Below are 23707 nucleotides of genomic sequence, written 5' to 3'. Positions count from 1 at the left end.
TCCCCAGGACCCCGGAGTCCCCCCCCCATCCCCGAGAACCCCAGAGTCCCCCACTCCCCATTGATTCATTCATTCATTCAATCGTATTTATTGAGCACTTACTGTGTGCAGAGCACTGTACCATGCGCTTGGACAGTACAAATCGGCAACATATAGAGACGGTCCCTACCCAGTAAAGGGCTCACAGTCTAGAATCGCATCCTCAAGGACCCTGGAATCCCTCACTCCCTCCCGACTCCATCCCCAAGGACCCCGGAGTCCCCCACTCTCCACCGATCCCATCCCCGGAGCTGTCCCTTCGGTGCTGTGGAGTCGGGCGCTGACTCTGTACTGAGCGCTTAGGGCAAGCACGACGGAGCAAGTTTAAAGGCCCCCGGTGTTGGAGTCTTGGGGGATCCCCTCTCCAGCGCCTGGGGGATGGGGCAGGAGGGCCCAGCGGCCTTTCGGGCGCGTTGTTTGTTTGTGTACCGGGGTCGGGCATGTGGGGGGTGGGGGGTTGTGTGATGTGTGTGTGTGTGTGTGTGTGTGTGTGTGTGTGTGTGTGTGTGTGTGTGTGTGTGTGTGTGTGTGTGTGTACTCGCACGTGGGCCATTTATGGGAAAGTACTTGAAACAGTCCCGGGGCTGTGAATGTGTAGGTGCGTGTGTGTGTGTGTGTGTGTGTGTGTGTGTGACAAAAGCTCCTCACCATCGGCTTTAAGGCACTCCACCACCTTGCCCCCTTCTACCTCACCTCGCTTAGAACAGTGATTCAGCGCTTAGAATAGTGCTTTGCACATAGTAAGCACTTCATAAATGCCATCATTATTACTACAACCCAGCCTGCACACTTCGCCCAGCTAATGCCAATCACCTCAATGTACCTCCATCTCTTCTATCTCAACGCTGATCCCTGGCCCACGTCTTGCCTCCGGTCTGGAATGCCCTCCCTCCTCCAATCTGACAGACAATAACTCTCCCCTCCTTCAAAGCCCTTATTGAAGGCCCATCTCCTCCAAGAGGCCTTCCCTGACTAAGCCCCCACTTTTCTTCATCTCCCACTCCCTTCTGAGTCTCCCTGACCTGTTCCCTTTGCTCGTCCCCCCTCCCAGCCACACAGGGCTTATGTCCATAACTGTCATTTATTTATTGGCATCGACGTCTGTCTCCCCGAAACTAGACAGTAAGCTAATTGAGGGCCGGGAATGTGTCTGTTTATTGTTGTGTAATACTCTCCCAAGCACTTAGTACAGTGCTCTGCACACAGTAAGCACTCAATAGAGAAGCAGCGTGGTTCAGTGGAAAGAGTGCAGGTTTGGGAGTCGGAGGTCATCGGTTTGAATCCTGGCTCTGCCACTTGTCAGCTGTGTGACCGTGGGCATGCCACTTAACTTCTCTGTGCCTCAGTTACCTCATCTGTCAAATGGGGATGAAGACTGTGAGCCCCACGTGGGACAACCTGATCACCTTGTATCCCCCAATGCTTAGAACTTTGCACATAGTAAGCGCTTAACAAATACCATCGTTATAATTATTAATAAATGAGAGAGAGAGAGAGAGAGAGAGACAGAGAGAGAGCTGGGTGCTAAGACTACCCTGCTCCAATTTGCAGAAACAGGAGCTTCTAAGGCTGCGGGATTGAGGGGCAGGGAAGAGGAAGAGGGTGTGGACAAGGAGCAGCTCGTCCCAAATGGGGGGAGAGACAGGACTTGCTACAGCTTCCTCTATTGACCTTGGGCTCACCCTCTCCCAACAGTAGACCCAAGCCTCTTTCTCCCTTTCTCCCCAAGCAACCCCCTGCCTCTGTCACCATGTTTGCCTGCTCATTCCCCACCCCCACCCCCACCCCGATCCCCCTCCTCCCTCCTGGTGCCCTTACCAGGGAATTGGGGGCCACTTATGGGACCCAAACCCTTCTCCCTGACCACCCCCAAGTCACTTCATTCACAGTGGGCTGGAACAAGTGCGTTGAGGAAAAGCACCAACCACGGAAAAAACTGCCTGCCCTTTTCTGACACATTTTCTCCATTCCCAAAATAGCTGGGAAAAAGGGAAGGGCTGGGGTCTCCTCAGTTTGGAGGCATGGCCGAAAGTCTGGGCCTGGGGCTGGTTCTGAGCAAGACAGGCAGGGCAGGGGGTGGGGGTGGGAATGCATCCCCCCACACCAGGTTCCTTGGAGGTTCCCCTCTCCTTCTCAGTGCCTGCCAATCTCGTGGCTGAGTATTTGCAGTCTGGGATTGAGCAGTGAAACTGCTGCTTCAGCAGGGACCTGGGAAATTGTCCCTCTTTTGACGGCCAGCCTGAGGTTCGATCCAGGCCCCCGGGGAGGGAGGAAGTTCTCGCTGACCAGGTGGGCCCTCAAACACACACACACGTGCACGTGCGCACACACACACACACACACACACACACACACACACACACACACACACACACACACACACAGTGGCAGTTTCCCGCCCCCCTCCCCCCCCAATTCGAAACCCTTCTGAGAGGGGTTAAGAGGAGAATCAAGGTTGGGCTGTTTTTTCGGAAGATGGTGGGAGGGTGGGCAGATGGCTATGGAACCTGGTAGTCATGAGCAGAGAACATGACTACTGACTCTGCTCTAGTATACTCTTCCAAGTGCCAAGTAGTGCTCTGTACAAAGTAAGTGCTCAAAAACTACCATTGATTAATTGATAGTTGGTAGCTTCCCCGTTTGGGAATACTCAGGGTTCTGACACGCCTGATTCTGATGCTGCTTTTGGGCCCGAGTGCTTTCCTTTGGAACCTTCACAACTATTGGTCTTCCCTGCAACCACAGAAGAGCACCATACTGTGAGTAAAGCCGGTTCTGGTTCTAATTAACAGGCGACCCCAGGACGCATGGAGGAACCGTGTGATCGTGTTTCTCTCTGACCTCCACCCTTATAATAAAAATTATGGTATTTATTAAGCACTTACTTTGTGCCAGGCACTGTATTAAGTGCTGGGGTAGATACAAGCAAATCGGGCCGGACACAGTCCCTGTCCCACATGGGGCTCACAGTCTTAATCCCCATTGAACAGATGAGGTAACTGAAGCACAGAGAACTGAAGTGATTTTCCCAAGGTCATACAGCAGACAAGTGGAGGAGTCGAGATCAGAACTCATGATCTTCTGACTCCCAGGCCTGTGCTCTATCCACTACCCCATGCTGCTTCTCTTGGTCATTTGACCCTGCTAGCATCCCCTCTCCACCCACTATAATGGCCTTCTTTTTCCCCCTAGTAAACCAGCCTAGGCCACACATCCGTGAACAGAGGGACATTAAAATTCATTCATTCATTTATTCATTCATTCATTCAATCGTTTTTATTGAGCACTTACTGTATGCAGAGCACTGTACAAAGCGCTTGGGAAGTACAAGTCGGCAACATATAGAGACGGTCCCTACCCAACAACGGGCTCACAGTCTAGAACGGGGAGGCAGACAACAAAACAAAACGTGGACAGGTGTCAAGTCGTCAGAACAAATAGAATTAAAGCTAAAAAAAAACCAAACCTCACCTCATGTTCAGCCCCCTTCCCCTTCCTCCTTGAACTTTGGCTTTCTTGCTCTGAGAGTCAAGCGCATTTACTGAATGTTTAGCAATAATAATAGTAACTATGGTATTTGTTAAGCATCTAGTATGTGCTAAGCACTGTTCTATGAACTGGGCTCACAGTCTAAATCCCTATTTTACAGATGAGGCCCAGAGAAGTGAAGTGACTTGCCTCAGGCTGCCCAGCAGACATATGGCAGAGCTGGGAGTAGAACCCAAGTCCTCTGACTCCCAGACCAGTGCTCTTTCCACTAGGGCATGCTGCTCCTTACTGTGTGCCAAACACTATCCTAAGTGCTGGGGAGAGTACGATATTTATCTGTGGCACCCAAGACCTTTCCTCTTATGGGTTACTCCTCTGAATTTGCTCCCCGTGAGGAGGGATCAGGAACCTGTCTGTTTACTGTTGCATTGTACTCTCCCAAGTGCTGAGTACAGTGCTCTGCACACAGTAAGCACTCAATAAGAACGATTGAATGAATGAGTGAAAGGAGCCACATCCATCCCAAGCCCCAGGGCAGATGTGGGAGTTGGGATCGGCCAGCCCCCTGCCTTTTTCTGCACTAATGCTCCTCAACCCGGTCTGGGTCAGGAGACCCCGGAAGAAGCAGCAGCAACAGGTGTCTAATTCCGGGAGAGGACCCCGGCGGAGTCCAGAGGGAGAGACAAATATCCAGGCCTCTTCTGACCCTGGGCATCTGTTCCCAGAGAGGGTCATTTGGGGGCTCCCCAGTGGGTCTGAGGGAGCCCAGAGTATGACAGGGACAAGGATCCGGGCCTTTTCTGGGGCTTGGGCACAGCTTTAGTAGGGGAGACCATCAGACCCAAATCATTTACTGTCAGTAGGAGTAGCAAGAAGATCAATGATACAAATAGCAAAAGCAAAGATGGCATAAATAAGTGGTGTTCACAGATCAGTATAACAAAAATAATCATAATTGTGATATTTGTTAATCATTTACTATGAGCCAAGCACTGTACTAAGAAGTGGGGTAGATAAAAGGTAATCAAGTCCCATGTGGAGCTTTTAAGTAGGAGAGAGAGAACTGGTATTGAATCTCCATTTTGCAGTTGAAAGAACCGAGGCCCAGAGAAGCTGTGACTTGACTAAGGTCAACCACAGGTACGTGGCAGAGCTGGATTTAGACCCCAGCTCCTCTGATCCCCAAGCCCGTACTCTCCATTAGGACACACTTCTTCCCAGGATGGGCCTGGGCGTCAGAAGTTCCTGGGTTCTAATCTCGCCTCCACCACTTGTCTGCTGTGCGACCCAGGGCAACTCACTTCATTTCTCTTTGCCTCAGTCTCCTTATCTGTAAAATAAGGATCAAGACCCTGAGGCTGTTGTGGGACAGGTTGTGGGACCTGATTTGCTTGGATCTACCCCAGCATTTAACAAACGCCACGCACATAGTAAGCGCTTAACAAACGCCACGACGATTATTATGATTACATTAGTGCTAAAGAACTTATTTAAACACCAAATGAGCTTTTCCTTTAGTAGTCATAGCTGGTATCAGGGGGCGTGCTCTGAATGTGAACAGGAGCAGCGCGTGTCTGCAAACATCCACAAAGCCTGCCTCTCTCTCACTCCTCGATACGGATCAAGCCCTCAGCTGGCGAGACTGGAACTGGAGTAGCCCAGAATAGAAATGAGTGGATTCAGGCCAATGTCCAACACTCCCCAATGCATTTCTTTCACCCCCCCCCTTGGCCCCCAGAATGATTTGGGTGGTCTGCCTTCCTCCCTGGCATCTCGCCTCTCACGTCTCTGGCTCTGGGGATGGATAGATACGTGATGCTCCAGAGGAAAACAAATGAAGGAGGGAGAAGGAATCTGACTTAGGAGGTTTGATGAGGTCATCAGGCAGTTTTGAGGCAGGGCCCTTGGGGGAAGGAGTTGGCATCAAAAGGGAATCAGGGTGGCCTAGTGGATAGAGCCCAGACCTGGGTGTCAGAAGGACCTGAGTTCTAATCACATCTCCTCCACTTGTCTGCTGTGTGACCTTGGGTGATTCACTTCACTCCTCTGCGCCTAAGTAGTTCCCTTATCTGTAAATTGGGGATTGAGACTGTGAGCCCCATTTGGGACATGGATTGGGTCCAACTTGATTTGCCTGTATCCGCCCCAGCGCTTAGTACAGTGCCTGGCAAATAATAACTGCTTAACAAATACCACAATTATTATTATTACTATCTCAGAGCAATGCTTCCTGCCATTGTTCCAGCTGAGGATGGCCGAATCACTGATGCCCCCAGGGACTCTGGGAAGAGGGTGGGGAGGTGCTATTTTCCCAAGCTGGTGACTCCCGGGGAGTCCTCATTGACTGGCAACAAGTCAGACCTGGAAAGCTACCTGGTTCGCACAGCTCCTGACAAAGCCTTGGAGAGACAACCAGGGAGGATGGGGGCAGTGGAGGGGGTCTCTTCAAGTTGGATCAGATTCCTTAGCCGGCTGCACCATGATACAGTCTGGCTCCAATAAAATCCCACTCCTCATCAATGGGTCCTTCTCCCTGTGGCTGACCAGATTGTCTTGAAGGCTAAAGCCATCTAGCAAGGGGTCTGGACACTCTAAAGTGACTCCTGGGGCTGTTTTGTGGGGATTTAGGGCCAACAAGATCCAGCATAACACTGCTTCTCCCCTCCCCCCCAACATATATGTAGATGTATATATATATGTATATATATATGCACATACACATGTGTGTGTGTGTGTGTGCATGTGTGTGTGTGTGTATAAGGGGGTAAGGCCTGAAGATTCTAGAATAGGGAATCTATTATTATTATTATTATTAGTAATAATAATCATAGCAGTAATAATGTCATTTGTTAAGTGCTTACTATATGACAGGCACTGTAATAAGCATTGGGGCTGACATAAGCTAATCAGGTGAGACACAGTCCCTGTCCCACATAAGGCTCACGGTCTTCATCCCCATTTTCCAGATGAGGGAACTGAGGCCCAGAGAAGAGAAGTGACTTGCCCAAGGTCACCCAGCAGACAAGTGGCAGAGCCGGGACTAGAACCCAGGTCCTCTGATTCCCAAGCCTGTGTTCTTTTCACTAGGCCGCGCTGCTTCTCCCTCCAGAGGGAATGCTCGTTGGCTGGAATAATAATAATAATAATAATGGTATTTGTTAAACCCTTACTATGTACCAAGCACTGTACTAAGCACTGGGTGTCAGTCACTCCCTTGGTGACAACAGACAGAGCTCAGCCAATGACAGGGGAGGAACTGGGCCAGGAGGAGGGGGTAGGGAAATGGGAGTGGAAGCTTGTGTGTTCCTGGGAGGTGTGAGCAGTATCTGGGGAAGGGAAGGTAACCCCTTGCTTTAAGGAAGGGACTAATTCCACATCTGTGAAGACCTCCCATGACTTTTGGAGTTTCCACCTCTAAGCACCCAGAAAGGCTAGCATCAAACTACAGGAGCGATCTTGGGGTACACTAGCAGAGAGCCCCAAGGGTCCCCTGGGTATGTTAGGAGCAAGCATCTGAAGGGGATTGGCTGGTGTTCCCAGGTGAAGTTTTAAGATTCTCTTATCTCCTCTAGACTCTGCTGCTCGTGGGCAGGGTATATTGCCCCCTCCCAAGCACTGAACACAGTGCTCTGAACACAGTAAGCCCTCAATAAATTCCATCGATGGATTGATTGAATGATTAAACAGCTACCGTTGTGGTTGAAACCCTTAACTGAAGTAAATGCTGGTTGCCTGTTTAGAGCCAAATGATGATAATAATAGTAATAATAGTATTTGTTAAGCACTTAATATGTGCCAAGCACTGTTCTAAACACTGGTGTAGATAGAAGGTTATCAGGTTGGACACAGTCCCTGTCCCTTATGAGGCTCACAGTTTTAATCCCCATTTTTACAGATGAGATAACTGAGGCACAGAGAAGCAAAGTGACTTGCTCCAGGTCACACAGCAGACAAGTGGTGGAGCCAAAGAGTGTGCTGGAATGATTCGGGTGGGTAGAACCTGCAGATTGAGAGTGATCAGCACAGGGGAGGGAGAAGGATTTGGCTTCCCTCCAGATGGCGGCGGGCAGCCAATCAGATGCAGGACTGGTCAGCCTCGATCAATCAATTAATCAAGAAGCAGTGTGGCCTAGTGAAAAGAGCCCCTGCTTGGGGGTCAGAGGACCTGGGCTCTGCCCCTTGTCAGCTGCATGGCCTGGGGCAAGTCACTTCATTTCCCTGGGCCTCAATTACCCCATCGGTATAATGGGGGTTAACTATTACTCCCTCCTATGTAGACTGTGAGCCCCTTGTGGAATGGGGGTGGTGTCCAACCTGATGAACTTGTATCTATCCCAGCACTTAGAACTCAACAGATGCCATAATAATAATAATTTCTCAAGCGCTTACTATGTGCAGAGCACCATACTAAGCACTTGGGAGAGTAATAATAATAATAATAATGATGGTGATTTGGCATTTGTTCAGCACTTACCATGTGGCAAGCACTGTTTCTAAGCACTGGGGTAGATACAAGCTAAACAGGTTGGACACAGTCCCTGTCCCACATGGGGCTCACAGTCTTCATCCCCATTTTATAGATGAGGTCACTGAGGCACAGGTTTTCCAGCCATCTTTCCCACTGGTCTGATTGGCATTCCCAGAACTCTTCCCTAAGTGACAAAGAGGAAGGCCAGTATTTTATTAAGTGCTTACTATGTGCCAGGCACTGTACTAAGTCCTGGGGTAGATACAAGCTAATTGGGTTGGACACAGTCTCCCTGTCCCATAGGGGGATCACAGTCTCAACCCCCATTTTCCAGATGAGATAACTGAGGCCCAGAGAAGTGAAGTCACTTGGCAGAGGTCACATCGCTGACCAGTGGAGGAGCTGGGGTTAGAACCCAGGTCCTTCCGACTCCACTCGGCCACGCAGTGTGACAGAGTTAGCAGGAACATACCCTGTTCAGCCTCCCTTTCGGTGTGTGACAGACCAGACAGGCCAAGCCCACATCATAACGAGGAGAAAAAGCCTAAACACAGAGAAACAAAGCATTCTTCTGGAGCCTCCCTGGGAAGGGGCGGGCCATTCTCTTGTGTGGGAATGCCAACCCCTTCCCTGGCAGGAGAGGAGGAGCGGGTTCCTGTTTGGAGCCCTGGACTCTCTCACAGTAGCCCCACCAGGACAAAAGCTGGACCTGAAATCAGGATATTGAGGTCTTGCCTCCAAAATCTCGAGTTCGAGAAATGCCTACGACGCAGAAAAGACCTGCTCCACTCTCTTTTTCCATTTCACCGAGTCAGTCAATCAGTCAGTCAGTGGTATTTATTGAGCACTTACCGTGTGTAGAGCACTGTACTATATGATTGAGAGAGTATGCTATCCCTCACCCTGAAAGGCCTGCACCTGGGGAGAGCCAATGTAATTTGACTGTGGACAGGGAATGTGTCTGTTCTATTGTTCTATCATACTTTCCCAAGCCCTTAGTCCAGTGCTCTGAACACAGTAAGTGATCAATAAATACAACTGACTGAATGACCCAGTTTGAGCTCTCTAAGCTCCTCCCTGCGTCTGACCGGAAGGAGAGGCCCCACCCTTCTCCCAGATAAAACCCTCTCTTTCCTTGCTTTGGAGGGTTTGGAGTGAAAGTCTCTAAGGGTTTGCTTGGCTCCTCCTCTTGGCAGGGCCCGGATTTGGAAGTTGGCAGCTTATTTGATGATGCCCCAAGACAAGCAACGGACACCCTTGGCCCCCAAGAGAGGCTGGAATTCTGGGCTTCTGCCCCAAAGAAGGGAAATCCTTGGAGAAAAACTGGATTCATTGATTTTTTTTTTCTTCGAGAGGGGAGATTATTAGAAGAAACCAGCAGGCTTTTATAACTCCCTCTCAAGACTTTGGAAGTTGCCCTTTGCTTTGGTTTTCCAAAGAATGATTCTTTCCTTTCTTCTCCTAGATGGGAGCTCACCATCACCCTTCATTTCCTGGTCTGAACTGAACCTCGCCTCCTTTCCAGTGAGCTTTGCTGGTAGCCAAGGCAGCAGCCTCTTAACGGGCCTGCCACTCACTGCCTGCTGCTTTGTGGTGTTTATTAAATTGTTGCTTTTTTAATGGTATTTGTTGAGCACTGACTATGTGCCAGACACTGATCTAAGCGCTGGGGTGGATTTTAAGTTTAATCAGGTTGGACACAGTCCCTGTGTCCCAATCTTAATCCCCATATTACAGGTGAGGTAACTGAGGTCCAGAGAATCAGAGTGACTTGTCCAAGGTCACACAGAAGACAAGTGGTGCTGCCGGGATTAAAACCCAGGTCCTTCTGAGACCCAGGCCTGTGCTCTATCCACTAAGTCATGTTGATTTTCTGGACTTTTTTTTTTTAAAGCTATTTGTTAAGTGCCAGGCACTGTACTAACCACTGGGGTGCAGACAAGCTAATCAGATTGGACACAAACCCTTTCCCACATGGGGCTCACAGTCTTCATCCGCATTTTACAGAATAGGGAACTGAGGCACAGAGAAGTGAAGAAACTTGTCCAAGGTTACACAGCAGACAAGTTGTGGAGCTGAGATTAGAACCTAGGTTCCTCTTACTCCCAGGCACGTGCTCTATCCACCAGGCAGCATTTCTTCTCTGTCTGGCATTCCCAGCGCTCCTCCCGACATGACATGGTGGGGGGCTAGTGTACCATAGGTAATAATTATGGTATTTGTTAAGCACTTACTATGTGCCAAGCACTGTTCTAAGCCCTGAAAAGGTAGATGCTGGAGAACGCAGAGAGTATTACTCTGTGCAGAGCACTGTATCAAGAGCTTGGGAGAGCACATTGGAGTTGGTAGACCTGATCCCCGTCCCTGAGGAGTTCAGAATCTAGTGGGAGTGCTGGGTACTAAAACAGAGTTCAAAGCAGTGTGGCCTAGTGGAAAGAGCACAGGCCTGGGAGTCAGAGGTCCTGGGTTCTAATCCTGCCCCCACCACTTGTTTGCTGCGTGATCTTGGGCAAGTCACTTTAACTTCTCTATGTCTATGTAACGATGTCTCAGTTACATCATCGGTAAAATGAGGATTAAGACAGTGAGCCCCACGTGAGACAAGAACTGTCTCCAACCTGATGTTCTTGTATCTATCCTCGTGCTTAGTACAGTGTCTGGTACATAGTGAGTGTTAACAAGTACCTTTAAATATATATATATATATATATATGGATATGAGTGCTATGTGCAGGAGAGGAGAGGACGGTGAGTGCTTAGGTGATGCAGGAGTGCTGAAATTGTAGTAGGGGAAGGAATTATGATGGAGAGACTAAACTCGCTGAGGTCCAGGAATGTGTCTACCAACTTTGTATTGTACTCTCCCAAGCGCTTAGTACAGTGCTCTCCACACAGTAAGGGCTTGATCAGTCAATCAATTGTTAGATACCATTGATTGATTGATTGTTTGGGGGAGATCAGGAAAGGCCTCCTGGAGATGTGATTTCCAAAGGGCCTTGAAGATGGGGAGAGCCATGGCTTGTCGGATGTGTAGGAGGAGTGAGTTCCAGGGAGAAGGGAGGACATGAGCAAGAGTTTGGCTGCAGGAGAGGTGAGAAAATAGCACAGTGAGCAGGTTGGCTTGAGAAGTTGTGTCCCTAACTGGTGGGAATTTGGCATTCAGAAACACCAGTGTGGGGCAGGACAGAGGATTGATGAGCTGTTCCTGCAAGGGCTGAGGACCCTGAAGGGAATTATGAGGTGTGGAAGAGGTAGGAATACCATATGGGGGTGACTTGCTTCCTTTATTCATCCCCACTCCCAGGCTCACATCACTCATGGCCATATCCATAATTTATTTATTTTTATTAATGTCTGTCTCCCTTTCTAGACTTGTTGTGGGCAGGGAATGCGTCTGTTTTATTGTTCTATTCTATTGTATTCTTTCAAGCACTAAGATGCTCAGCACACAGTAAGCACTCTGTAAATAGGATTGATTGATTGATTGATTGGAGGTGACAGCCCCTTGGACTAGAGCCTCAATAATCTAGGGCATATATCAGATTAAATCTATAAATCAGCTGTATTTAATGGGCTCCTGTTGAGTGTGGGGTATTGAACTAAGTGCTTGGGAGAGAAAACAGAAGCAAGATGCTCAAGTTCCCCGCCCTCAAGGAGCTTGCAGTCCTAGTAGTGGAGAAATGTTTGCAAATAGCAGAAGCAGGAGGAAGAACTAGAAGAAAATAAGGAAGAAACCCCCACAAATCACGGTGCATTCACCAAATAAATAACTGAAAATGAAAATGAAAATACCAAAGAAATTCTTCATGTGTATGTTAAGTGTTGAGGCAAGGGGCAAAATCGACAAGTGCTAAGATTGACCGTTGTGTTTAAGTGACTGGGTGTTGGGAATTGTTTTTTTTTTATGGTATTAGGTGCTTACTGTGTGTCAGGCACTGTACTAAGCACTGAGGTAGATACAAGCTAATCAGGTTGGACACAGTCCATGTCCCACGTGGGACTCCCAGTCTTAATCCCTGTTTTACAGATGAGGTAATGGAGGCATATTGCAAGCGAAGTGATTTTCCCAAGGTCAGACAGCAGTCAAGTGGTGGAGCTGGATTAGAAAACAGGTCCTTCTGACACCAAGGCCTGTGCTCTACCCACTGGGCCATGCCGCTTCTGTTGTTCAGTGAAGACTCCCTGAGGGAGTTGAAGTGTCAGGGGGGATTTAAAGATGTGGGGAGATGGGGTCTGGTGGATTTGGAGGCGAGGGGAATAGTGACACCTAGGAAGAGTTAAAAGGAAGTGTGGGTTTTGTTTCCTTGTACATGGGTGTATATAAGTTCATGAGTCTATGGGACATGCGAGTGTGTGTGTGTGTGTGCGCGCGCACGCGCGTGTGCTAAAGAAGACCATAAGACATTCATTCATTAATTCTTATTTATTGAGTGCTTACTGTGTGCAGAGCACTGTACTAAGTGCTTGGGAAGTGGACAGGCTGGCTCACAGTTTAGAAAGGGGAGACAGACAACAAAACAAAACATATGGACAGGTGTCAGTTCATCTGAATAAATAAAAATAAAGCTAGATGCACATTATTAACAAAATAAATACAATAGTAAATATGTACAAGTAAAATAGAGTAATAAATCTGTACAAACATATTTACAGGTGCCGTGGGTAGGGGAAGGAGGTAGGGTGGGGGGGATGGACCATTGAGCTCAGCACTCTGTCTCTGACATTTGTATTAGATTGCTTGGAGTAATCAGGTGATGAAGGATGGATCATCTAACACCTTTAACTCTCTTTGTCTCCATCCCTAACCTCTTCAGACTATGAGCCCGTTGCATCACAGTCAGGGAATGTGTTTGTTCTATTGTTCTGTTGTCTTCTCCCAAGCACTTAGTAGAGGGCTCTGCACACAGTACGCATTCAATAAATAGGACTGATGGACCGACTCTAGTGACCCAGAGTGGATCTCTCCATCCCACCTCCCCACGCCCACCCCCCAGAAGCTGCAGCTAGTTTCTCCCGCTCTGTTTCCTGTGGGAACGGATTACGGGCATTTCCTGTTGTTTGTCCCTTGCCTCCCCTGTTCTCTGCCCGAGGCCCCTTGGCCCTTGTGGGATTGGATTTAGGCAGCACCTGGAGTTTCCCCCTGGACATGCCCAGAGTTTGACTCCCAGGTCCGGAATGGGTCCCTCCAGATCACAATTGGGGCGGCTTCTGGAGCAAAATGGGGACCCGAGATTTATCAGGAGGAACAGAACTATTGGGTTGACCAAGATGGGTGAGGCATTTGGGAGCTTGTAACGCGGTTTGCGGTCTCTGGTCTGTGTGTGTGTGTGTGTGTGTGTGTGTGTGTGTGTGTGTGTGTGTGTGTGTGTGTGCATGCGTTTTGTGGGGGTGGATGCTTGCAGTCACTGGAAGCCCTGGGTCTTCTTGGCTGTGTTCCATTATTCTCTTTTTAGTCCACAGCCAGAAATGGGCCTATTTAAAAAAAAGAATGTCCTCAGCACTTCACACAGCTGGGTGATCAGATGAGGAGACACTGCAGTGCTTGAGTTGTGGATGCCAAGTCTAGGGGCCAGGAGGGGGAGGAAGGTTCCTCATGTCTCGGCACCGTCCCATTCCCTCAGCTGAACTCACCACTTTTTTGGGAACTCTCTTCCCGCAAGAACAGGCATGTTGATTCCTGAGATGCTGCTCCCTGGCCTGGGGAGTGGAAATCCACTCCCTAGGGTAGGAAGAGCAGTGTGAAGCAGTGTGGCCTAGTGGATAGAGCATGGGCCTGGGAGTCAGAAGGACTTAGGTCCTATTCCTGGCTCCGCCACTTTTCCTCTGTGTGACCTTGGACCAGTCACTTCACTTTCCTGTGCCTCAGTTCCCTCATCAGTAACATGGGGAGTATGACTGTGAGCCCCTTGTGGGCCAAGGACTGTGTCTAATCTGATAGTAATAGTAATAATGATGGCATTTGTTAAGCACTTACTATGTGCCAAGCACCGTTCTAAGCACTGGGGGGGATACAAGATAATCAGATGATTCCTTGTGGTGCTCACAGTCTTAATCCCCATTTTATAGATGAGGGAACTGAGGCACAGAGAAGTTAAGTGACTTGCCCAAAGTCACACAGCTGACAGCGGAGCTGGGATTAGAACCCATGATCTCTGACTCCCAAGCCCGGGCTCTTTCAACTGAGCCATGCTGCTTCCTAACTTGATAACTTATTCTTAGTACAGTGCCTGGGAGATGGTCCCTGTGTTCACCTGATTATCTTGTTTCCACCCCAGTGCTTGGCATGTAGTAAGTACTTAATAAATACCAAAATTAAATTAAATTAACATTTATTATTATACGTCCTTCTCCCCGGATGCCTTTGTAGAAGAGCCAGGCAGTGGGTATTGAATAAGAAAACACTTCCTACTCTAATCTCGGGAACTGGGCCAGGGGAGATTTTAATAGGTGTTGTAATGAGGCTGGTTAGCTCTCTTTCAACTCCGAGTTTAGCAAGGAACAAAGCTGATGCCAACTTTCCAGTGAGTTTTTGGAGTTGAAAGCCATCTGGTCCTCTCCGACCCTTTTGATCAGGTAGCCGAATTAGCTTCAGATAAGGGTGGTCTCTTTGATTGAAGCAGAATCTCAGGAAGCTGAATTAGCTTTAGATAAGGGTAGTTTGATTGAAGTAGAATCTAGGCTGAATAAAAGCTTGAGGTAAAGATCGATGCCAGAGGAGGGGTAAACCTGTCTTAACCACCCCTACTCTCCCCCACACATGGTCATTCCAACAGCAGAATGAAAAGGTTTCTTTGCAGAGCAAGGTTTGGGAAAAATCTCAGTTTGCTGTTTTAACTTGAACAGCACAATGATTGTAACTAGAGAAGCAGTGTGGCCTAATGGGTAGATCACGGGCCTGGTTGGACACAGCCCGTGTCCCACATAGGGCTCATGGACTTCATCCCCATTTTATAGATGAGGTAACCGAGGAACAGAAAAGGTATGTGACTTGCCCAGATTCACACAGAAGAGTGGTGGAGCTGGGATTAGAACCCAAGTCCTCTGACTCCCTGGCCTGTGCTTTGTCTAGTAGGCCATGCTGCTTTCCCTGTTTCACCTATTTGTATTGTGTTTTAGTTTTTCATCACTCCTGATGGGTCTGTCTCCAATCCCTTCTCCCCACTTAAACTCTTAGATTGTGAGCCCCTTGAGGGACAGGGGTGATTCTAATTTCTACCTGTGCATTTTTTTAAGGTATTTGTTAAGCGCTTACTATGCTATGTTTAGGCACTGTACTGAGCGCTGAGATGGACACATGATAAGCAGGTAGGACACAGTCTGTGCCCCATGAGGAACTCACAGTCTTAATCCCCATTTTACAGGTGAGGTAAATGATCAATCAGTCAATCAGTCATATTTATTGCACACTTATTGTGTGCAGAACACTGCACTAAGAGGTTGGAAGAGTACAATATAACCACATAACAGAGTTGGTAGATTCATCCCCTTCCCACAGTGAGCTTGGAGTCTTCAGGGTGCACAGATAATGTGTCTGTTAGATTTTTAGGTTGTACTTTCCCAAGCACTTAGTATAGTGCTTTGCACACCGTAAGTACTCAATAAATATGATTGACTGATTGTCACTCCCAGCAGTCATGGTGTGATGTGGGATGACATCAACATGGAAATGGTTTGGGGAAAATGAGAACAGTGGACACATGGGTATGTCCATATCTGTGATTTACTTATTTATTTATATTACTGTCTGTCTCCCTCCCTAGACTGTAAGCTCACTGTGGGCTGGGAATGTGTCCATTTATTGTTGTCTTGTACTCTCCCAAGTACAAGCATGTTGCACACATTAGGCACTCAATATATACGATTGAATGAATGAATGAATGAATGCATAAGGTGCAGCATGGCTTAGTGGATAGAGTCCGGGCCTGAGAGTCATAGTGACCTGCGTCCTAATCCCGGCTCTGCCACTTGCCTGCCGTGTGGCCTTAGGCAAGTCACTTCACTTCTCTGGGCCTCAGTGACCTCATTCGTAAAATGGGGATTAAACATGTGAGCCCCATGTGGGGCAGGGATTGTTTCTAACCTGGTTAACTTGCACTTAGAACAGTGCTGGGCACATAGTAAGTGTTTAAAAAGTCCCATAATTATTAATTATTATTACTATTGTAGTGACTTCTGGTGTTCCGCAGATACAGACTGCTGAGACAGATTTTCGAGGGGACGGAAAAGCCATGGAAAATCTGCACGGTGTGGAGAAGTGATGGCAATGTCCTGATCTTGTGCTTTCCCTCGGCTTTCCAGGATCCTGGTGGGAGCTCCCAAGGCGGATTCCAAGTACAGTACCCTGGTTAAGTCACCTGGAGCCATCTTTAAATGCCGCGTGCACACCAACCCAGACAGGAGGTGCACCGAGCTGGACATGGCCCGAGGTGAGAGGACGAGGACCGCTGGACCTCCACATCCTTGCCCTCCCAGAACACTTGCCCACCTCCTCCTTCTGGTCTGGAATCCCCTCCCCCTTCATATCCCACAGACGTCCACTCTCTTCACCTTCAGAGCATTATTAAAATCACATCTCTTCTCTTGGAAGCCGACTCAGGGTGGGGATTGGAGCTGTCTGGGCTTGAATGGATGGGGGCCCACCAGGGGGTTGACTCTGGTATCTCTTTGAGAGGGGGACCTCTATCTCATCTCTCTCACCCACGTCCTGCCTCTGGCCTGGAATGCCCTCCCTCTTCACAGCCAACAGATTCCAAGAGGTCTTCCCTGACTAAGCCCTCATCTCCCCTTTCATTCATTCAATCATATTTATTGAGCACTTACTGTGTGCAGATCACTGTACTAAGCGCTTGGGAAGTACAAGTTGGCAACATATAGAGATGGTCCCTACCCAACAACGGGCTCACAGTCAAGTCCCCTACTCCCTCTCTCTTCTGTGTTGTCTCTGCCCTTGGATCTGTGACCTTTCAGCACTATGAGAGTTACCCCCTCCTCAGCCCCGCAGCATTTAAGTGCATATCTGTCATTTATTTTCATGCCTATTTCTTCCTCTGCTGCTCATGGTCAGGGATGAAGCGCGGACCTGGAGGTGAGAAGGACCTGGATTCTAATCCTGCCTCCACCAATTGTCTGCTGTGACCTTGGGCAAGTCATTTTAGTTCTCTGAGCCCTCAGTTACCTCACATGCAAAATGAGGATTAAGATTGGGAGCCCCATTGTGGGACATGGATTGTATCCAATCTAATTACCTCATATCTACCCCAGCGCTTAGAACAGTGCCTGGCCCATAAGAAGTACTTAACAAATATCACAAAAACAAACAAATGAAAAACACTTGTAGTCCACTCTCCCAAGTGCTTAATACCATGCTTTTCACACAGTAAGTGCTCAATAAATGCCACTGATTGATTTTCCACCAGGCTGGCCTTGTCTGCCCTTTTATCCTGCAGAGAGCCCCTGCCTCTCTCCCCTAGCCCCTTTCTCTCCCTGCCTCAATGTTTGGGTCCATAATTTCATTTCTGAGTGACGAGAGGTGGTGGTTTCTTCATGTGAATAGGCAGAGAGGGAGACAAATTTTTTAAAGCAGCAGAGGTGGTGTCTTCCTCCCTTTGAGGGGAAAGTCCCTCTCCCTAAAAACATGACACCTTTTCCCACTGTCCCCCATCTCCAGGGAAGATCCGGGGCAGTCTCTGTGGAAAGACCTGCAAAGAGGACCGAGATGACGAGTGGATGGGGGTGAGCCTGGCAAGGCAGCCCAAAGCCGATGGCCGCGTGTTGGTAAGAACCGCACCTCCGTGCTGACCCGGGGTGGGGAATAGAGCCATTTGGGCCTGAATGGGTGGGGGTCTGCCTGGGGGTTGTTGACTCTGGTAACTCTTTGTGAGGGGACCTCGAACTTGTCTCTCTCAGCCATGTCCTGCCTCTGGCCTGGAATGCTGTCCCTCTTCACATCCAACAGATGCTCCCCCTCCCTGCAACTTCAAAGCCTTATTTGATGGCATGTCTCCTCTGAAAGGCCTTCCCTGACTAAACCTTCTTTTCCTTTTCTTCAGTTCCCTTCTGTGTAGCCCTAACTTGCTTTCTTTATTCATCCCCCCTCCCAGCCCCACAGCACTATCTGTAATTTATTTATTTATATTAATGTGTCTCACCCTCTAGACCGTAAACTTGTTTTGGGCAGGGAATGTGTCTGTTCTATTGTTGTATTGTACTCTCCCAGCTGCTTAGAACAGTGCCCTGCACACAGTAAGCACTCAATAAATATGACTGAATGACTCCTCCTTAAGTGAGCTGCCTCTGCAGGTACTTTCTCTCAATCCTTCAGTTGATTGATCGATTGTATTTATTGAGTGCTTACTGTGTGCAGAACACTGTCCTGAGCAGTGGAGTAGATAGGAGGTAATCAGGTTGGACACATTCCCTGCCCCACATGGAGCTCACAGTCTCTAAGTAGGAAGGAGAACATTTTGCAGATGAGGGAACTGAAGACCAGAGAAGTGAAGTGACTTGCCTAAAGTAACACAGCAGACAAGTGGCAGAGCTGGGATTAGAACCCAGGTCCTTCTGACTCCCGGGCCCATGCTCTATTTGCCAGGTTCTGCTGCTTCTTCACTTTTTAGTAACAGAGCTGGGATTAAAAATCAGGTCTTTCTGATTCCCCGTCCTGTGCTCTATTCACAAAGTCATGCTGTCTCATCACTTTTTGCTCTCCCACCCCCTTCCCTTGTCCTCTCCCCTGACCCCCACTTTTTTTTTCTTCTGTGGAAGAGGAATTCCTGTCGGCCCTGAGAGTCTGGACAAACCTCCGCTCTCCAGTTTAGGGAATTCTATCTGCCTCATTCCTTCCCCTCCCCCCAGCCTCAAAACTTCCCTTCAGCCGGAACTAGTCTCCTCTTTTTGCTCTCCCTCATTCCTGACTTCTCCTCTGGGAGAGATTCCTGTGGTCATTAATCAGGCTGGGGCAGTCAGCAGGATGTTCAAATGAGAAGTGGCCACGGTCATTTGTGATACTGAGCGATACTTCAGTGTGTTTTCCATCACTTATAAGCAGATCCTGAGGAATTTCCCTTGGCTTTTCCACATTGGGCCCTTTTCCATTCAGGGATATTGGCTTCCGGCCTCACAGTAAGGATTTAATGTCATCGTACGGTTATTCAGGTCTGAACCAGAAACGTGAGTCTCTGGGGCCTTTGCTGTCTAGAAATGGTTCAGGAGAGAAATCACTTCCAGATCAGGTTGAAAAGCAATAATTCCCAGTCCTTGAAGAATGATCCTTACGGAGAGTGCCCTCGCCCGACTCGCTTAAAGGAAGAAGTTGTTAAATCCACTCCACTCTTTCTGACAAGGCTCTGGACTGTTGAGGAAAGGGCCATTATAAACAACCTCCTCCTAATGTATGGCTCGCTGACAAAAAGGGCAATGGAAAGCTCTAGCCCCGAAGGTCGAGCTCCTCTCCACCAGCCCTCACAAACTCCCAGATAATTAATGTGTCCGGCATAAATAATATTGTTAAGTACTTTAAGTTCTCAAGCCATAAAAATTTGACTCATGAGTAAAAATGGGCAATTGGAATTGTTTTATATGAGTAGCTGTTCTCAGACTTGCATTTATAGACTATGGGGATGCTATTTTAGCCCAAGCAATCCTCTGTGGAGAGAGGGGGGGACTATGCAAGTTAAGTAGTGCCCATGGGTTTTGTATTGTGCTTGGCACATAGTAAGCGCTTAGCAAATACCATCATTATTATTAAAAGTGGCAGCATTAATTCAATGGATTATTCCTGAGATTCTGCATGCCTCGGTGTATAAGGGTACCGAGAGGCACAGTGTGGAGTAGTGGAAAGAGCCCGGGCCTGGGAGTCGGAGGCCCTGGGTTCTAGTCCCGGCTCTGCCACTTGTCCGCTGTTTGACCTTGGGCAAGTCACTTAATTTCTCTGTGCCTCAGTTACCTCAGCTGTAGAATGGAGATTAAGACTGTGAGTGCTATTAGGTGGGACAGGGACCGTGTCCAATCAGACTATCTTGTATCTACCCTAGTGCTTAGTACAGTGCCTGGGACATAGTAGGCCCTTAACAAATACCAGAAACAAGGATCATGGGTCAGGCTGACCACGTCAGTATTCTGTCTCCTCCAAAGATTCTCTGAGCAGGAATGTGTCAATTAATCAATGATATTTACTGAGCGCTTACTATGTTGAGAGCACCGTACTAAGCCATTGGGAGACTACAATACTTTGTTTAGTACAGTGCTTGGCCCTTGTATTTACAGTCCTCTAGACTGCAAGTTTGTTATGGGCACGGAACACGTCTGTTAGTTCTGTTATATCGTAGTCTCCCAAGTGCTCAGTACTGTAAGTGCTGGATAGATACAAGCCTAGTCAAGTTGGAGACAGTCCATGTCCCACAGAGGGCTCACACTCTTAATCCCCATTTTACAGATGAGGTAACTGAGGTGCAGAGAAGCAAAGTGATTTGTTGTAGGTCACACAGCAGACAAGTGACAGGGCTAGAATTAGGACCCAGGTCCGTGCTATATCCACTAGGCCCTGCTGCTTCTCACGTGAGTGCTTTTGTCATTGTTCTAGCTGAGGCTTGTGGGTTGTGTGTCCTCTCCCATGCCATGCTTAATTGGCAATACTCAAGCAATTGCCCAATTTTAAATTAGGTGTGATTTTGAATGCATGGCAGTGTCACTGTCATTAAATGACAGTAATATTGCCACAAATTTCAGTTATGAGTTTGAAAGAGCAGCCTCTTAGGATAATGTTGTACAAGTGATAGCTTTCTCTTTATAAGGTGTTTTCATAGATAAAACATGGATTTTCTTTGCACTTTCATAATTAAAATGACCAGCTCAGAGGTCAGGGGTGACTCCGAAAATCGCCAAGCTTGTCTGCTGTGTGACCTCAGGCAAGTCACTTAACTTCCCTATGCCTCAGTTACCGTATTTGTAAAATGGGGATTTTGTAAAATGTGAGCTCCTTGTGGAAAAGGGACTGTGTCCAACCTGATTAGCTTGTATCTACCCCAGTGCTTAGAACAGTGCTTAACACAGAGTAAATAGTTAACAAATACCATAATTATTATTATTATTTTTGTGACTCGGAGCTGATTAAATTCAACCTGCTCCTGAAGCTAATGAAACATGGCCAACCCCATGAATTGCTCTCGATGAGTTCCCAGTCAATCAGTTAATTTTATTTACTGAGTGCAGAACACTGTACTAAGTGCTTGGAAGAGTACAGTATAAAACATTAGACGTTCTCTGCCCTCAGCGAGCTTCAGACTAGTGGGGGAGACAGGCATTAATATAGATAAAGTTCTGTAAATTCTGTGGGACTGAGGGAAAGGTGTAAAAATGGGGACCAAATCCAACAGCATTCCCACACTGGATGGAGATTTTCACTCAGAGGATATCTTAAACAAAGCCTGAAGGCTTTGGGAGTTTTCAATTGACTCATCTTATGCCATTGAGTCGTTTCCAGGCCCATAGCGACTCCATGGACACATCTCTCCCAGAATACCCCACCACTGTCTGCAATCGTCCTGGTAGTGGATCCGTAGAATTTTCTTGGTAAAAATCTGGAAGTGGTTTACAATTGCCTCCTTCCATGCAGTAAACTTAAGTCTCCACCCTCCACTCTCTCTCATGCCACTGCTGCCCAGCACAGGTGAGTTTTGACTTGTAGCAGATTGCCTTCCACTCTCAAACCACTGGCCAAGCTAGGAATGGAATGGATAGGACTCTGTTTGACTCTCCCTCCCACAGCCAAAGATTGATAAAGTACTGGAAACTCTCCAGGTGCGATTCTGAGGGGAATTTTCAATTACAGCCCTTATTTTAGGAGCTTGGACTTTCCCAAGTGAACTAGATAATGGGAGGGAAAATGAACCAGGCTTTTAGAAGCATGGCTCTTGGAGAATAATCCAGGTGTGTGCAGTGTGGTAGGGAAAGAATGAACACAGAGCAACATCATTGCTTATAATAATAATGATAACAATCATTATGGTATTTGTTAAGCAGTTACTATGTGCCAGGCACTGTACTAAGTGCTGGGGTGAATACAAACACATCGGGTTGGACACAGTCCCTGTCCCGCGATGGGTTTACAATCTTAATCCCCATTTTACAGATGAGGTAACTGAGGCTGAGATGTGAAGTGACTTGCCCGAGGTCACGCAGCAGACAAGTGGTGGAGCTGGGATTAGAACCCATGACCTTCTGACTCCCAGGCCCAGGCTCTATTCACTATGCCATGCTAATCCAGGTGCAGAGCTATGTGACATGCTGTAATCTGTAGAAAGCATGTCAAACACACCAGACCCTGCTCTTTTAGAAGCTTCCTCTATATTATGTTTGCCTCTAGACTGAAAGCTTCCTGTGGGCAGGGAACAGGTCTACAAACCCCCTTGTATTGTACTGCCCCAGGTGCTTAGTACAGTGCTATGTACACAGTAAGTGCCCAGTAATTACCATTGATTCTAATCTATGCTTGCCAGTGTCAGTGTGGATGAGCACAGGGCTGCCTGCCTATAGCCCACCCCAGTGAGGTTTTGTGGGCATGTATCCTAGTCTGAGTGGAAAGATTTCATGTAGGAGAGAGAGAAGGATGGAGAGTCTGAGAAGGGTGGAGTTGAGGAAATATGCCTAGATTTTCCTTTCCTTTTCCAAAATCTTGGCACTGTCTGTGTTCTGCCACCCCTCTCTGCTTGTGTTGCTTAGAATTAGCCTCAGAAATGTTCTAAAATCTGCACAAAGGCCCGTGGAAACAGGCTTATTAGGCTAGTGACAGTTGTGATATAGTACTTATGAAGCATCTCCTGGATGCAGAGCACTGAGCTAAGCACTGGGAAGAGGGTAGACCAGGAGAGAGTTAGACCCAGACCCTAACTCTTTGAGGGCTCTCAGTCAAAGAATTATCAGGGAAGGGTTTAGTGACAATTGCATTAGGAAAGAAGAAGACAAGATAAATGCCAGAACAAGATGAAAGACCAAGTTCGGAATCTAACAGGTCAGGTGGTCAGGGGGACCAGGAGAGGCCCCAGTGTGCTGCTGCCCATGCCGTCTGGAGTCCAGTCCCATCTCAAACTTCCCATCATTCTACCATTTTCAATGGCCGCTCGCTGCTGCAACTTCAAAACCTCGCCACCCCATGGGTCTGGGGAGAGGCCCTGGTTCAGAGGACATCCAGACTGGTCTTTGATGTTTTAGATTCCAGACTAGAAGTTCCTTGTGGGCTGGGAACATGTCTACTGTGTCTACCCAGCAGCGTGCCTTGGTGGAAAGAGCACAAGCTTGGGAGTCAGAGGGTATGGGTTCTAATCCTGGCTCGGCCACTTGTCTGCTGTGTGACCTTGGGCAAGTCACTTCACTTCTCTGTGCCTCAGTTACCTCCTCTGTAAAATGGGGATTAAAAGTGTGAGCCCCATGTGGGACAACCTGATTACCCCATATCTATCTCAGTGCTTAGAACAGTGTTTGGCACTTAGTAAGCACTTAACAAACACATAATTATTATTATTATTATTACTACCTATACTATATTTCCCCAAATGCTTACTTAGTACAGTGCTCTGCACACAGTAAATGCTGAATAAATACCATCGATCAATAGGACGATGGAGAGAGTCAGTGAGCCTGGCAGTGATGGAAGAGTTGATTCAGCCTCCTTGGAGTTGAGGAGAGGAAATGCTATGGGACCTTTCTATCCAAAGT

The 23707-nt window shown here is 47.9% G+C and overlaps 1 protein-coding gene across 1 annotated transcript in view; it reads left to right on the top strand.

The window, feature by feature from the left end:
• ITGA9 (integrin subunit alpha 9) overlaps positions 1–23707 on the top strand; it is a 285545-nt gene that overhangs the window by 716 nt on the left and 261122 nt on the right. Inside the window, exons 2-3 of the mRNA XM_038761964.1 lie at positions 16295–16422; positions 17664–17770. Coding sequence (XP_038617892.1) covers positions 16295–16422; positions 17664–17770 — 235 coding nt within the window. The remainder of the gene's footprint in view (positions 1–16294; positions 16423–17663; positions 17771–23707) is intronic.

This window comes from Tachyglossus aculeatus, chromosome 2 (genome assembly GCF_015852505.1).
Source record: "Tachyglossus aculeatus isolate mTacAcu1 chromosome 2, mTacAcu1.pri, whole genome shotgun sequence".
Taxonomy (NCBI): Eukaryota; Metazoa; Chordata; class Mammalia; order Monotremata; family Tachyglossidae; genus Tachyglossus; species Tachyglossus aculeatus.
Note: the sequence above shows the minus strand (reverse complement) of the source record. Positions and strands in the feature narration are given on the sequence as shown.